The 17,497-nt window shown below is 39.6% G+C and overlaps 1 protein-coding gene across 9 annotated transcripts in view; it reads left to right on the top strand.

The window, feature by feature from the left end:
* The window catches only part of rps6ka2 (ribosomal protein S6 kinase, polypeptide 2), a 426,863-nt gene that overhangs the window by 381,424 nt on the left and 27,942 nt on the right, over nucleotides 1-17,497 (top strand). For 8 of the 9 annotated variants that reach the window (XM_043696117.1, XM_043696114.1, XM_043696119.1 and 5 more), the window contains 3 exons: nucleotides 4,734-4,859; nucleotides 6,508-6,597; nucleotides 11,109-11,267. In XM_043696117.1, coding sequence (XP_043552052.1) covers nucleotides 4,734-4,859; nucleotides 6,508-6,597; nucleotides 11,109-11,267 — 375 coding nt within the window. The remainder of the gene's footprint in view (nucleotides 1-4,733; nucleotides 4,860-6,507; nucleotides 6,598-11,108; nucleotides 11,268-17,497) is intronic. The other variant, XM_043696115.1, reaches the window with a different exon arrangement.

Raw genomic sequence — 17,497 nt, 5'->3', positions numbered from 1 at the left:
GGAGGAAGATGGATTATCCACTCGGCACTTCTGGCTAAAGGTTGCTGCTAAAGCTTCAGACTTATCTTTTGCACTGATGTGCCTTACTTTTCAATCTTTGATAAAGGAGATATTTGTGGAGTCTCCTTCTCCAGGGAATTGTTTAATTGTCCCCACCATTCACAACTGTATGTGGCAGGATTGCAGAGCTTTGATCTGATCCATTAGTTGTACAATTGCTTAGCTCTGTCTATCATCTGCTGTTTAAACTCTTTGGCATGCAAGTTGACGCCTAATTTTCAGGATTGCCAGGTGCTGCTCTGGAATGCCCTCCTGCTCTATCCTTTGAACTAGGGTTGATCCCCTGGCTTGATGGTAATGGATGAGTGGGGGATATGCCAAGCCATGAGGTTACAGATTGTGCTGGAGAACAATTCTGCTGCTGTAAATGGCCCGCAGTGCCTCATGGATGCCCAGACTTGAGTTGTTCGAAGTCTGTTCCATTTAGCACGGTGATAGCGCCACACAACGTGATGGGGTTATTCTCTATGTGAAGTCGAGACTTCATGTCCACAAGAACTACACAATGGTCACTCTTACCAATACAGTCATGGACAGTTGTGCCTGCAACTGGCAGACTGATAAGGATGATGTTAAGTATGCTTTGCCTCTTGTTGGTTCCCTCATCGCCCACCACATGTCCAGTCTAAAGGCTATGTCCTTTTGAACTCAACCAGCTTGATCAGTAGTACTGCTGCTGAGCTACTCTTGGTGGTGGACATTGAAATCTCTGAACCAGAGAATATTTTGTGCCCTTGCCATCCTTGGTGCTTCCAATAAATGTTCACCATGGAGGAGTACTGATTCATTAGCTGAAAGAGAATGGTATGTGGTAATCAGCAGGAGGTTTCCTTGCCCATGTTTAACCTGAAGCCACGAGACTTCAGGCAATCTGGAGACAATGTTGAGAACTCCCAGGACAACTCCCTCCCAACTGTATTCCATTGTGCCGCCACCTCTGCCAGGTCTGTCCCGCCAGTGGGACAGGCCATATCCAGGAATGGTGATGGTGGTAACTGGGACATTTGTCTGTAAGGTATGATTATGTGGGTATGACTATGTCAGACTGTTGCTTGACCAGTCGGTGAGTCAGCTCTCCTAATTTTGACACTAGCCTCCAAATGTCACGAAGGAAGACTTTTCAGAGTCGACAGGGCTGTTTCCACCCTTGTGTTTTCCGGTGCCTAGGTCAATGCAGGTGATCCATCCAGTTTAATTTCTTTGATGCTTTGTAAAGATTGGCACAACGGAATGGCTTGATGGCTATTTCAGACAACAGTTTGAAAGTAAACCACGTTCCTATGGGTCTATAATCGCATGCAAGCCAGACCAGGTGAGGATGACAGATTTCTTTCCCTGAAAGGCATTAGTGAACCAGATGGAGTTTTCTGACAATCGGTAATGATTTCATGGTCATCAGTGGATTCTTAATTCCAGTGCTTTTTATTGAATTCAAATTCCACCATCTGCCATGGTGGGATTTGAACTTTGGTCCCCAGAACATTAGCTGAGTTTCTGGATTAATAGTCTAGCAATAATACCACTAGGCCATCACCTTCCCTATGCTGAAAAATGCCCAGGGTTTCCAAACCTCAAGAACCCAACAGCATGGAGCCACTTAACAGTAACACTTTAGCTTAAGTAGGCTCTTTGCCTACTCCTGACTAAAACTGTTCTCACACCCTTGAATTGTTTTGAATAACATATTAAAACCTTGCAACAAAGTTTGAACTTGTTCCTAGGCAGGATAAAGTGTAACCACCAACAGAACATCTTGTGCTCAAGGGTTACTAGCTCAACCGGCTATCCCACACAACACAAATTGGATACAAACATATGTTTTATAACACTGCTTTTCAGGGTATGTTTGCTATCTTCCAATCTTTGGGGATTTTTCTGGAATCTAAGAAATTAAGGAAGATCAAATGCAATGCACTCGCTATCTTTGCAGTAACCTCATTTGAAAATCTAGCATGCATGTTGTCAGATCTAAAGGACTTGTCTTCACTTATTCCCATTCATAGTCCATTATGATTTATTTACTTATAGCTGATTTCTTTAGGTTCCTCATTCTCCCTGCTGTCTTTGTGCCCCATTATAATTTTTGTACCTTCTAAGAAGAAGGCAGTTATATCGCATTCATTTCATTTCACTCCTATTTTTTTAATTTCCATTACAATTTGCTATCACTCTGTCTCGAAGGCATCCAGGCTTACTTTCACTAATCACGTTTTTCATAACTATAGAAACTTTTGTAATATGTTTTATATCTCTTGCTAATTTATTCTAATTGCCTTTTCTCTTTCCGTATCAATTTCTTGGTCGTCAGTTTCTGTATTCTAACATCTATCCAATCCTTAGGCTTAATTCTTAATCCTGAGGCAGCAATAGAAGCCTCTTCCTTTGATTTAAACTGATTTAAACACTTGTTAGCCACAGTTATGAGTCATAGAGATCTATAGTACAAAAAACTCTACAGCCCATTGAATTTGGACCACATATTCTGTGTAGTTTGTGTGTTATTAGCGATGTAGTGTTTCAAATGATGCATAAAGTATGGTTCAATGTTGTTTCCCAATATACCCCATTGTCAACTCTCCCTTCATATCTATATAGTCTGCTTTGTTTAGCTTTAATATTTTAGTTTTGAACATAACTAAATCACTTTCAAATTCAATATAAAATAATTTCATTTTATGAGAACTCTTCCCTAGAGACTCCTTTTCTACAAGATTACTCTCATTACTCCTTATTATCTAAGCTAAATCCAAAACACCCTATCCTCTAGTTAGTTCCTTGATAATATGGTTTAGAAAAGTATTCAGTATTCAACAAAATCCTCTCCTCAATAGCATCAAACTGTACAAAATAGGTAAGGTTTCCATTTTGTTTAAAGGGAGACAAATCTGGAAAGAATATTCCTTTTGTAACATTTAGCTCTGTTTTATAAATATAATTACAGCAATAGAGATTGTTACAGAGGTATATTGAGCTGGATTTTGAGAATCTATTGTGATTGGTCCTGAACTCAAAGAAAATTGCTTACAAAGATTTAATGGCTTCTGACATCTAGATTTCCCCCTACCCATCTAGTTTTCTTTTCTGGAGAATAGGAGGCAACCTGATAGAGAGGTACAGATAGAGTTAATGATAGTTGTCTCTTCTCTAGGATGAAGGATTTCAAGACTAGGAGCACATTTTTGATGTGAGAAGAGAGAGATTTTAAAAAGACATGACAGGCAAATGTTTTACACAGAGGGTGGTTCGTGTGTGGAATGAATTTCCTTAGGAAGTATTGGATGCTGGTACAATTACAATGTTTAAAAGATGTTTGGATAGATACATGAATAGGAAAAATTTGGAAGGATATGGACCAGGAGTAGGAGGATGGGACTAGTTCAGTTTGGGATTACATTCAGCATGGACCGGTTGGACTGAAGAGTCTGTTTCCGTGCTGTATGACTCTATGTCGCAAGTCAAGAGGATCTTTAAATGTCTAGCAGCAGTGATATTATCAAGACAAGCAACCAATCACAAAGGTTAATTCTAATGGATGTCAAACTATGAATTACAAAAGAACTCACCAAATCCCTTTAGTCTTAATTTGTATTTTGCACATATGAAAAACAATGATTGGAAGACATCCGCGGTATTAGGGTAAAAGCCATAATATCATGAAGAAACGTAATTGAAAAGTATATGAAATTGCATGTCATAATGGGAGAAAATTAACATTCAACAAATATAACACTATTCTTTCACCATCTAGACAGCTTTTTAGCAGTCAGTAATACATTTTCAAACTGTTAAAAGTCCAGGCTATACTTCATTCAACAAGGTGTATATTTCCAGAGGGTTTTTACAGTGATAATACAATAGTAAGCTTACACCATTTCAATTATTTTGGATTGCTTGAAGTTTGACAGGATCTCAGAAGTGGGGGGAAAGTGAGGACTGCAGATGCTGGAGATCAGAGTTGAAAATGTATTGCTGGAAAAGCGCAGCAGGTCAGGCAGCATCCAAGGAGCAGGAGAATTGACGTTTCAGGATTGAGAGAAGGGCTCATGCCCGAAACGTCGATTCTCCTGCTCCTTGGATGCTGCCTGACCTGCCGCTCTTTTCCAGCAACACAGGATCTCAGAAGTGCATTGTCTAGAAAAGTACAGAATCAATGGCTACAGTTTCTATGCATCTGCAAACTGAAGCTGTTACTATCAGTTTCAGTATAATCATGATATGAATGCTGACAGTTTTGCCTTAATTACCGCTGCCAAACCAGGGATATGATATCGCCTACAAATATTACATTACAGAGAACTATAATTAATCATCACTTTTTCTTTCAAGTACACTGCAATATTAAAATGAACTAATTCAGGTGGTAAACGTGTGAAATTTAAAAAAAAGGAATTGGAAATTTTTAGCAGATCATCTGTCTGTAGAGAGATAAAAAGAGGTTATCTGTCAACAGATCATTAGAAGTTTTTAAGGGACAGTGTCATGATACAACTTTATTGCATTTTTACAAAGGAAAGGAAAAATTGGGATAGAAGTATTGGATCTAGTGCTAAAGATATTTATTTTCAAATTAAGAAACAATAAAATACACAACTTGTTCTTAAATGTAGGTGTTGATCCTGATTCCTAACAATACCCTGATTACTTCCTAGTTTTCATTTGCAATTCTGTTCCAGCAGCTACACGGGAATAATATTCACTTCACAGATGGTTATGAGTTGAAAGAGGATGTTGGTGTTGGATCATACTCCGTGTGCAAGCGATGTGTTCACAAACTCACAGCTGTGGACTATGCTGTAAAGGTAAGTCTCCATCTGTCTGCTCAGGAAATGAGCTGCATCCATTCAAGGCAATGGGTAGGTTGCATGCACCAAATGTTCTACCACAGTATGAAACAGAGTCCAAACTTTAAATCTGCTCTGTACCAGTTTTCTTCTCTCCTTTTCCGGATATTAACAAAGATATAGCAAGTGCCATGTGCCCAAAGATATGGTGCAAAACTCTCACTTCTTCAGCAAAGCCTTGATAACAGAAACTGATTGACAATTTCAACTAATTCTAGCACTCATTCACCACTCAAGTTTTTATTTATTATTAGTTGTCCTTTTTTATATTATCCGTCTGAGGAATGTTCTGTTTGTCCTAGTGAACCTCAGTGACTACTAACAGCTCCAACTGCACACACACAAACCTAACCAACAGTACAAGCAAGTTTAGCTTCAATTGAATGTGGAATTCAGGATAATATGATGATGAAGAGTCCATGCTGAATATTCCAGGTCCCAGAAGCAAAGGACTTAACTTTATCTTAGAAACATCAGTTGCAGGAAACAGGCAGCAATACTCCAGACTGCATGTTCAGCTGATTTTATTGTGCAAACCAGAATTTGAATTCAGTTCTTGAAAGTACAAGAATATAGTAAGAGTGTTTTAGGTTAAGACTGTGATGTGCAACCCAGTGAAATTCAATAAGGCCTGAAAACAGGTACAATTCCTTCCAGTGCAAGAAATAAGCAAGCTTTGTGTTGCTTGTTTATTTAAATAATTGAGGGGTGCAGCTAACACTAAATGCACTTCTGAGAGGCTACACATCTGAACAGTAGATGCAAAATAACCTTGGTCCCCTTCATTACTACAATTGATGCCTGCCTTGCTCTGCTGTGAATCAGTTGTTCTAGCTCCAGATTTTATGTTGAAATACAGGCATCTGACTGTTGTTCATTGAGTTTGAGATAGAACAATTATTCCTTGCATATTATGGGTAAATATGAACTCCCAGCGGAGAGTCCTATCTACCTCCTCCACTTTCCCAATCGAGCAGCTGGTCTTTCTCTGTGCCAAGTCTACTCATTCTCCTTGTCATGCTGCAGTCCACAGCAACAGAAATGACCACACTCAGATCCGGAAAATGCTCGGAGCGAAACCCTTGAAGTTGGACTTGTTATGAACTCAAAGCAGCACTCATCACTCCAGAAACAGGAGCCCTATACAGCAAAGCATTGCAAATATCATATCAAAGCACCAGTTCTAGTATGCATTTGATTTCTCTTTGCTGAATTAGGCAGAATTGTACACCATCTGTCATGCATTGAGCAGTTACTTCGCAATTAAAGGTTTCACCATGTGAAATTAGTAAGACTTACTCATCTTTTTCAATAACTCAGGCCCTGTGCTTCCATCCTTTATCTGCATAGAATATGGATTGGTGGCTGATAGATTTTACTTACTCTGATTCTATAAACTGCAGAGATTTCATCACAGTAAATATAAGTATGCCCTTCCTGCTGTATCTACAGTAAAGCTATACCCTGATACGCTTGGCCTCCAGGGAGCAACGGTGAACAGGGAGAAAATCAGAAGGAAAAATAATGGAGAAAAAAACCATTATTTACATTGCAAAAACAGAAGTGGATGGAATTAATAACTGTGCTTTCACTCTGTTATTTCCAGATTATTGACAAAAGCAAAAGAGATCCATCAGAGGAAATTGAAATTTTACTGCGATATGGACAACATCCAAATATTATCACCCTGAAGGATGTGAGTAGACCAGACACTTTATTACACTGTACTATTGGCATATGTTTAGCACTTTGAAAGATGTTGTTCTAACATGGCACAGATTATTGTTCATAATTGTTAGACTTCATGGAAAACGCTTAACCAAGTTATTACCTTTCATCTTATTTTCTCTTCATAATGGTTTGGTAGAATTTATACCCATGGGATTGAACATTGGATTGTGATTGGTTCTTTGGTTAGATGAATCATCTTTCTATCTTCCTTACATAAATCAGAATTCTTTTCAAACTGCGTTTGCAAAAGGTAATTTGCCAGATAGTAGAAGATTGAGTTGTTTAGACCCCATAATCTGGTACCTGAGTCTAGAATTGCCACAGATTTCCTGTTGAAGGTTGTCATGTCAGTTTCACTCATTTATGTCAAGGAGCTAGAATTCTTCCTACTATTTGCAGTAACGTGATAATGGATAGGCTGCATTCACAAGGCAAGTAACTCTGTAATGCTAAACTGTGTATCTAACTGCAACATGTTAGGGAAGGTTGAATCTTTCTTGAAAGACAAAACCTCTCAGTTCTGTTACCATACTTTTAAATCTATTTTGTGTGTTGTCAGATCCTCTAAATTGTAGTTACAAATCAGAGGCAAATACAGTGAACTGGAGTTGTGCTTTGGTCTTACCAAGATCTGATTCAAGATTAAAGAACTTCCCTGCATTTTTGTTCCAACCCTCCAGCAGCTAATCCCAGTGCTTTGTTTATTTTATTTGTTTTTATTAACTTGTGTGTATATATCCTGGATCTCTTTTACATTCACCTCATGTTATTATTTTACAAGGAATTATATATATTTCTATATTCTACAACATGCAGATGATATTTATCTAGATTGAAATTAATTTAATAATTACACACATTCTACAAGTTTAAAAATCATTTTATGTTTTCTTTTTCAAAATCTTCCTCAGTACTAGTTGTGACCCCAATATGGTGTCATTCCTGAATTTATAAATTACAGGTAGATGTTATAGATTCCTGTCAGCATGTGTGAAGGCAGGGTGTACTTAAATGCAGTATATGGTTTGCCCACTATCTATTCAACCTGCCTTGAATTTTACAGGACTGGGATGTTGTGAGAAGGAGGTTAGGTAAGGGGTGGTTGGACATTCATGCATCCTGTCCAACCATGGGCCCATTGAGATTCATCAGACTCCCCATGTTATTTTACTTGTGCTGGGGAATTCCACATCAAACATATATGCCCTTTAATCTTCTCATCACTGGCCTCTCAAACTTAGCCTCATCCCATCACTCCCAAGCTGCACTGATGGCCTGGTTTTACTTGTAGTTACTAGTTTTAGTTTTGTAGCCAGCTAGCTATTCATTGTGTTGCTTACTCCAAATTCCACATGTACTGACCTTGGTTACATAATTATTATAAAAAGCTGCTTGTCAATCCACTTAGCATGGGTCTTCTCCTACTGCCAGGTAAATCATGGTGGGAGTGGGATGAGCCATTTAACTGACAATTAAGACTTGTCAAAGCAATTATGAAAACTCACGCATATTCTATCTGGTATATTACCCTTATTTAATTTTTGTGTTGCTTCTTCAAATAATTAAAGCATGTCAGCCGAGTGTGATAATTCTGTTCAAAATCACCTTATTAAATATTGTCTGCCATTTTCATTCTTTGTCACTTGAGAACCATGAGAGCTTATTTTTTCCAATTTATCTTCCATAGTTTCCACCTATTCTTCTCAAAATTCAGCTACTGTCTCACAATTTATTACATTGGTCATTTTCTTACTTGAATCATTTGTAATTATTATTTTTAAAATTCTATTTTATTATGATTACTATTGATTAGATACTCCCCATACTAAAAATAAACTTAGGATATTATTAAACTAGATAGGGTTCAGAAAAGGTTTACCAGCACATTTCTGAGAATGAAGGGCTTAGGATATAAAAGAAATAGACTGGAAAAACTGAGATTATTTCTATTGGAACATAGAAGGTTGACCTTATTGAGGTTTATAAAATCACGAGAGGAATAGATAAGGTGAATGACAAGGATCCTTTCCCTTCAGTGGAGGCTTTCAAAACTACAGGGCATATTCTTAAGATGAGAGGAGAAAGATTTCAAAAGAACATGAGGGGCACAGAGAGTGTAAATATGGAATTAACTACCAGAGAAAGTGGGAGTTGCAGGTACAGTTACAATGTTGAAAAGTTATTTGGATAAGTTCATAAATAGAGTATAGAGTCATAGAGATGTACTGCACAGAAACAGACCCTTCGGTCCAACTCATCCATGCCGACCAGATATCCGAACCCAATCTAGTCCCACCTGCCAATAGAATCAGAGAGATGTACAACACGGAAACAGACCCTTCGGTCCAACTTGTCCATGCTGACCAAATATCCCAACCCAACCGAGTCCCACCTGCCAATAGGGTCATAGAGATGTACAACACGGAAATAGACTCTTCGGATGGGAAAGGTTTGGCAGGATATGGGCCAAATGCAGGTAATTGGGTTTAGTTTAGTTTGGGTACGTGGTCAGCGTGGACTGATTGGACCAAAGGGTCTGTTTCCATGCTGTATGACGCTATGACTGTATTGTTTCCATGGGACTGAATGAAGTTATTGCACAAATTACTGTACCAGTACAAGGCAGACAGTGGTGTAGTAATAATATCATTTGATTACTGATCTAGAAGACCAAGTTAATGCTTAGGGTATAGGTTCAAATTAGATGATGACAGTTGATGGAGTTTAAATTCAAATGAATGGAATCTGGAATTGAAAACTGAGGTAGAGCTTCTAGGGGCCTGAACAAAATGGGCTATGGTGTGCTTTGTTGCAAAATCAATCATGAAGTCCAGTAAGTGCTATATCGAAGTTGGGAGCAACTCACATTTTTAATGCAGTTAGCCTGCATTGCATTGAATTTCTCACTAGGTAGCCTTGAATGATCATTCACTAGCCTTGAATGATCTATTAAGGAGAATTGTTGCTTGTTGGCTATTTTGTTAATGCCTCACTAATGTGAAGTTGCCTATCCCACCAAATGTGCCAAGCAAACTGAATGCTGAAAACTCTCAACATGGAAGTCAAAGTGGGTAGCTATCGATTTCAGCTGTGAAGATTCAAGTTGCTCAGCACCAAATAGCATCTCGCAGGTCAATCCATGGGCACCAGCCACATGCATCCCTCAGCCATGCACATTGGCATCTGATATCTTCCACCGTCTCATGATTCTCATGGCACCTTGCAGAATGTTTAGAAACCACAGACCTACATTGCAAAGTGCATCAGCGGCTAGCGTTGAAAGGCTGCTATAGGAACACTTTGAGTAGTGGGGGAAACCACCCAGCTCATGCATTGGACCAGCCTGCATCTCAAGACTGCTTTCTTGCTGTCTTAGTGCTCACTCATTGAGTGCTTACCTGTAATTAGCAGCATTATACCTTGCCATATCATACCTTGTCTGTTAGTGCATTGGCACTTCAGCTAGAGTCAAAGGCTATCAGTACAGTTGTGTTGACATGGTCTTTTGAGTGGACAAGGATGTGGCCAGGGAGATGACGGGGGCACATCTGCCTGCATGACACAATAAGATGGGCATTATTAAGGTGTAATGTAGTGGCTGAGGAGGCAAGGAGTACAATTGGAAGCAAAGTTAAATGTGATGGGTCTCCACTTTGAGGGATGGTTGAAAATGGTCTGTCACAAAGTAAGGTAAAGGGGGACCTGGAGGGTCTGGGGTTATTAGAGAGTTAGGTAATTCAGTTGAAGAGAACAGAGTCCTTGATTCTGACGTTGTGGGACTGCAAGTTGGTCATTTGGAAGTACTCTATCCACAATTCCAAATTTGTCATATGTATTGCTGTTGGGCAAGCCTTCATCTGTGAACATAAAAATGACTCCCTTCACTAGTTTCAACCCCTTATCTCTGCAGGATTATGAATGATTTGGGGGGATTGACAAGGTACTAATTCCAGAAAGCATATGAGTAGGGATCAAAAACATTTTATTGTTTCTTGTTGTTCGCTATATAGTGAGCAGTGAGATGAGTCTATTGTTGCACTATGGAGTCTCAGCTATGAATTATTTGTTATGAAAAAAGATTGCTTATCACTTACAATTTTCAAGCCAAAACACGAACTAATTGTCACAATGTACCATTTATTGTTGATCAGTCTATTTTAAACTAGTGCACTGCAAACTTATTAAGCTCAGCAGAAATCACATTATATTAGCTGAAATTATAATCACAATATACATGATAAAGAGGTAATCGGCTTATTATTTCATACAATAGTACCACATCAATACCAAGCTGAATTCTCCAAAGATAATAACAGAAAACATATCATACACTGTGTATTAGAATGGCTTTATGCAAATTATATGAGCGTGAGGTTATGAACTATACTATTTTGCTTGTGAATCTTTGTTACATCACAGAGCTCATTAAAGCAAATAAATCTTACCTGACCTTGTTTTTGTTTGCTTTAAATTCAGGTATATGATGATGGAAAGTATTTGTATCTTGTCATGGAACTAATGAGAGGAGGGGAGCTGCTGGACAGGATCCTACGGCAGAAGTGTTTCTCAGAAAGAGAGGCCAGTGCAGTACTTTATACAATCACAAAGACTGTGGAATACCTACACTCACAAGGGGTATGTTCTCATTGTTAATCTGCTAGATTTCAATTTCCATAAGCACAGAGTCATGCAGTATACATGCATCCAAAAATCAACTTGGGGGAAATGTGTACATTTTCCTTGAAGCCCTGCTTCTAAATTCTGTCTTTAGCTTGGAGCACTTACATGTTCTGGGCAGACTACATCCCCAATATTTTCGGGCTTGGAAGGAGGATAAGAGAGTCTGCTCCTGCTGCATTTCTGAAATGTTGAGCAACATGAGCCAGAGGATGCAAACATCACCAGATAACTTATAAGCATTCAGGCATTGAAAGGTTAACAACAATTAGAAAAGGCAGAAAGACCAGCAATGGCTAGCCTATGTCACTTAAGTAGGAATGGTCAGTTTGTTCCGTTGCAGGCAGAGACCATATCCCAGTTCTTGGGAGAATTTCCACAATTTATAGATGGCTTGGAGCATCAGTCTCATGAACTCTGCATTCTGTGGGAAATTGTGCATAAATGTGAAGTAAATGTAATGCAACAAAATGAATGAAAGCTGTTCAAGGTCTCAGCTAGAGCCATGAAGAGGACTAAATGGGACCAAAGGGTGAGTAGTGAAGTAATACCCATATTCAGGGGTAATTTGTATTGGAACCAAAGGATGTGAAGTAGTTATACAGTTCCAACAGCATACAATCCCTGATGTCCAATTTTCTTCATTCATAAAGAGAATCACTTATGGTTGTAAACATTCTGCAGAACATAGTGAAGATGTTGACATCCAGGATTAAATTTGCACTCAATTTTGAGGGCAGAGAAAAACCCAATAAGAACGTGAACATGGCCTGCTAAAAGATGCTGAGAACCATCATGCTTATGGTGGAGAGACATATGGACAATAAACACTTTAAGGAGATATACCTCCAACCAAAACCAGGTGCTCTAAGACAATTCTCCAAAGATATAAGGGAAGAAGCTATTATTGCTACCACTTGTCAGGAATACCACCACCTGTCCTCTAGGCTAAAAACTGTTTCATAAATTGTTTCAGAAATCTAAGAGAATAAAGTACTATTGCATTTGTATAGTGCCTCTCCTGACGCATCATTGTCTTAAAGTGCTTTACAGCCAAGAAAATGCATTTCAAATGAGTTTAATATTGCAATGTAGGGAAATAAAGCAGTGAAATAAAAGAACCACAAATGCTGGAAATCTGAAACAAAAACAGAAATTGCTGGAGAAATTCAGTAGGCCTGGCAGCATCTGTGGAAAGAAAGCAGAATCACCGTTTTGAATCTAGTGACCTTTCGTCAGAACTGATAGCAACTAGGAAAAGGTGGTATTTACTGATTTAAACATTTACTAAATTTATTTTACATGCTATGTTGACGTGATCATTAATGGTTATTGGGCTAATTTCAGTATTAATGTGCTGAATAAAGGAATTTTGTACCAATAAACTGAGAATTTTTACACCAGTTTATAATGCTACCTTGTCTCTATTATTCATGCTCATCTACAGTATCAAACTCTTACTTCACTCTCACAAATATTTATATTAAATTTTGTTGACTCATCTTGAGTAATAGAAGGTTACAGAGAGATGACGAATAAGCATTTAACAACAAAACCATAAGACCATGTTAGCTATTATTATTGTATTTGTCATTTGTAATGAATATTCAGATGTGCATTGTGCCCGAACAAACAATGGTCTCATGATTCAACAGTCATATTCAACGGGCTGTTTATTTATCTGAAGCTTCAAATCTCTTCTTAGAATGAACAAATTGGTTTTAAGACTACAAATTTTAAAACATTGCAGTGGGAACAATGTTGTTAAACCAACAGCTGATGTAGTTAAGTAATATTTTCAGTTGTTCAAAAGAGTGAATAGAGTCTCAACACTCATCTTCTGTTGAAAAGCTCGGTTTCTCTTATGCTAGTTTCTCAATGATCAGAGTAAATTCCAGTTTGAACTGCCTGGTACCACTTTCTTCTTTCTGATAAAGGTGACTGTAAACCTTCCAAGTACTGACTCACTCAGACTGAAATGTACGGAATGAAGAAAGAAACAACACTTACCCTGGTGCATCTAAGATTCCCTGTGCCATTTCCAGAGATGGCTTAGCTCTTAGTAAGAACTCTATTGCAACCTCCCAATTCGTCCAACTCCGCCGCATCTGTACGGATGAAGAGACAGTCCACTCCCACGCATCCCAGATGTCCACCTATTTTGAACAAAATGCTTTTCCCCCCTCTGTCATCCAGACAGCCCTTTACCTCACCACCTCCATTCCCCGTTCCACTGCTCTAAACCCTCCCCCCGATCAAACACAATAAAGGCAGAGTCCCCTTGTCCTTACCTACCAACCCACCAGTCTCTGCACCCAACACATCATCCTTAAACACTTCTGCCAACTCCAAATACACCGCACCATCAAGAACATCTTCCCCTCCCCACCCCGCTCTGCCTTCCGCAAGTACCAGTTCCTTCAACAGTCCTTGGTTTGTGCCACTCTCCCCACCAACACACCCCAGCCCCACCCCGAATCCCCAGTTACCTTCACCTGCAACTGGAAAAGATAAAAACCTGCCGGTACAGCATCTCCCTTCACCTCCATCCAGGGCTCCAGACAGTCCTTCCAGTTGAGACAGAAGTTCACCTGCCTCTCTTCCAACCTAGTTTACTGCATCAGGTGCTCCCGATGTGCACTTTTCTGCATCGTGTGACCAAGCGTAAACTTAGGGAACAGCTCACTGAGCATCTCAGCCGGGCCCACAGGGGCCGGCCGGACCTCCCAGTCACCGCCTATTTTAATTCCCCTTCCCATTCCCTTTCTAACATGACCATCCTTGGCCTTCTCTATTGCCACAAAAAACCAAACCACAAATTGGAGGAACAACACCTCATCTTTTGCCTGAGCAGCCTACAACCCAGAGGATTCAACATTGAGTTTGCCAATTTCAAGTAACCTCCCTTCCCATTCACGACTCCCTTCCCAGCCCTTCCCCCTCCCTTCCATTCCTCCTGCCACCAACTGGATTCATTCTTCCCATTGACTAACCAGGTCGTACCCTCTACCTGTCTTCACCTATCCCCACTTCACCACCCCATCCCCGCCACCCCCTTTATCTGCAGCTCCCCCTACACCCACCTCCCATCCTGAAGAAGGGTTATACATGAAACGTTGACTTCTCCACCTCCAGATGCTGCCTGGCTTGCTGTGTTCTTCCAGCCTCCTACCTGTCTACTACAGCTCTTAATAAGATGCTGGAAGAAATTAAGTCAGTTCGCTTTTGATGAACCATTAGACTTAACATTTTCCTAAGGGCGTCAAATATGATAAACTGCATAAAGTCGTTAAAACTGTCTTTTTGTAACAGTGATTTCAAAGTGTATTTCAATTCTTTAAAGTGAAGGTATTAATAATACTTTATGTGCTCCTCTATTTTAAATCTTTCTACCTAACAGCAAAGAAACTTGAATCATGGTCTGTTGCACACTTATGTTCAGCTGGCTGGACCATTGGAAGCTGAGGGATGACTTTATACAGGTTTATAAAATCCTGAGGAGCATGGATAGGATGAATTGCCAATATCTTTTTCCCAGGCTAGGAGAGTTCAAAACTAGAGGGCATAGATTTAAAGCGAGAGGGGAAGTGTTGGAGGTGGGTACAATTACAACATTTAAAAGGCATCTGGATGGGTACATGAAAAGAAAGAGTTTAAAGGGATATGGGCCAAATACTGGCAAATGGGACTAGATTAATGTAGGATATCTGATTAGCATGGATAAGTTGGACTGAAGGGTCTCTTTCCTTACTGTATAGCTCTATAACTTCAGAATATTCATTTACACCAATGCTGAGCATTTAGACAGTATTTTCCAGGATTGCTCAATCACTCTTTCCGGACATACGGGTTTGATTTTGCAGTTCATTCTGACTAACTATCCTGTACCGCTTTGCTCAATCTCAACTAAAACATAAGAGTTAGGAGCAGAAGTAGGCAATTTAGTCCTCAAGCCTGTTCCAACATTTAATACGAATATGAATAATCTCAACTCGGCCTCAACTCCATTTATCTGTCTGTTGTTTGTAACTTTTCAGCCCACTACTAATTGAGATATCTGTTTATCTCCTCCTTACATTTAATCAATGGCCCAGCACATCATTCTGGGGTGGTGAATTCCATAAATCCACGACTCATTGAGAGAAATAATTTCTCCTCAGCTCTATTAAAAATCTGCTCCCCCTTATCCTAAAACTATGAACTCTCGTTCTAGATTATCCCACATGAGAAAACATTCTCTCTACTTTGTCAATCCCCTTTAGCATCTTAGATATCTCAATCATATCTCCTCTCATTCTTCTAAATTCCAGAGAATATAGACTGAAACTGCTGAACTGCTGTTCATTAGACAAACTCCTCATCTCTGGCATCAATCTAGTGAATGGCTTCTGAACTGTCTCCAATGCAACTGCTTCCCTCCTCAAGCAAGGGACCAAAATTGTTTGTAATACTCAGTGTGCAGTCTTATTAATACCTTGTACAGTTGCAGGAAGACTTGCCTACTTTTATACTCTGTCTTTGACAATAAATGTCATTTGTTTTCCTTGTTAACCACTGTCCCTGCATACTAGTTTTTTGCAATTCTTGCATGAGCACACTAAGATTCTCCTGCACCAAAGCACTCTGAAGTTCCTCTCCATTTAGATGATACTCTATAAGTTGTCTTTTTATTCATCGCACCAATATGGGTAATCTCCATTTTCACATTAAATTTAATTTGCCAAATTTTGGCCCTTTCACAAATCCTTATCCATTTGTAAATTTCTCATTTTTTCATTACGGCTTTGTTTCCCATCCATTTTAGTGTCATCTGCAAATTTGGCTCTAGTACTTTCTATCCCTACATCCAAGTCATTGATGTAGATTGTAAATTGTTGGGGCTGAAGTTTACATTAGTTAACATCTTTCCAAACAGAAAAAGACCCATTTATCCTGACTTTCTGCTCTCTGTTGGTTAGCCGATTACCTATTCAAGATAATAACATACTCCTAACCCCATGTGATCTTACCATGGGTAACAGACTTTTGCAGCACCTTATCAAATACATTCTGGAAGTCCAGATACACGATATCTACAGATTCCCCATTATCCAATGTGGTTGTTGCCTCTTCAAATAACTAGCAAATTGGTCAAACATGATTTACCCTTCATAAAACAATGCTTTCTATTGTTGAGGGGAAAATCACCAGCCTCAGAGTCAGAGTCGGGGTTCAACGACAGAGTTTATTGTACAAGGAAATACCCGAGCTCCGGAAAGAGAGAGACATCAACTGCGCGGTGGTGAGCCGAAAGTCTTCTCTCCACCTCGAGCACATGTTAAGATACTTTTATACATTTTGTAATGTAATAGGTCAGTGATGAGGTTATTGTCTTTGTAACATAGTTTGTTTATTGTAAACATTGCAGAATCATTGATAGTTTCAGTGCAGTCATTGTCAGTTCCAGTACAGTCTTTGTTAATTTCCGTGCGGTCATTGTCAATTTCAACGTCTGCATGGATGTCCATTGCTGTAGTAATGGGCGCTAATCACTCTTCCTGAGGAGGATGATTACTGCAGCCCTGGCTATTAGCACTTTGTGTTGAGTCTGTATCAAACAGTTAACATTTCTGTCAATGGTGTTGCCTGGACCCAGACACTTCAGCAGCCAGTATACACTACTTATGTATATTCTCTCCCCCACCCGCTTAAACTAATCAAAGTTTGGGTGAAAATTTGTAGCTCGGGTGCTCGTTGTTGTGGGTCTGTTCGCCGAGCTAGAAATTTTTGTTGCAAACGTTTCGACCCCTGTCTAGGTGACATCCTCAGTGCTTGGGAGCCTCCTGTGTAGCGCTTCTGTGGTGTTTCCTCCGGCATTCCGGTTGTCAGTTTCAGCTGTCCGCTGTAGTGGCCGGTATATTGGGTCCAGGTCGATGTGTTTGTTGATGGAGTTTGTGGATGAGTGCCATGCTTCTAGGAATTCCCTGGCTGTTCTTTGTTTGGCTTGCCCTATAATGGTAGTGTTGTCCCAGTCAAATTCATGTTGCTTGTCGTCTGCATGTGTGGCTACTAAGGATAGCTGGTCGTGGCATTTCATGGCTAGTTGATGTTCATGGAGGCGGATCATTAGCAGTCTTCCTGTTTGTCCTATATAGTGTCCTATATATAAGAACAGCCAGGGAATTCCTAGAGGCATGGCACTCATCCAC

Source organism: Chiloscyllium plagiosum, chromosome 9 (genome assembly GCF_004010195.1).
Source record: "Chiloscyllium plagiosum isolate BGI_BamShark_2017 chromosome 9, ASM401019v2, whole genome shotgun sequence".
Taxonomy (NCBI): Eukaryota; Metazoa; Chordata; class Chondrichthyes; order Orectolobiformes; family Hemiscylliidae; genus Chiloscyllium; species Chiloscyllium plagiosum.
This window is presented reverse-complemented; position numbering and strand designations above follow the sequence as displayed.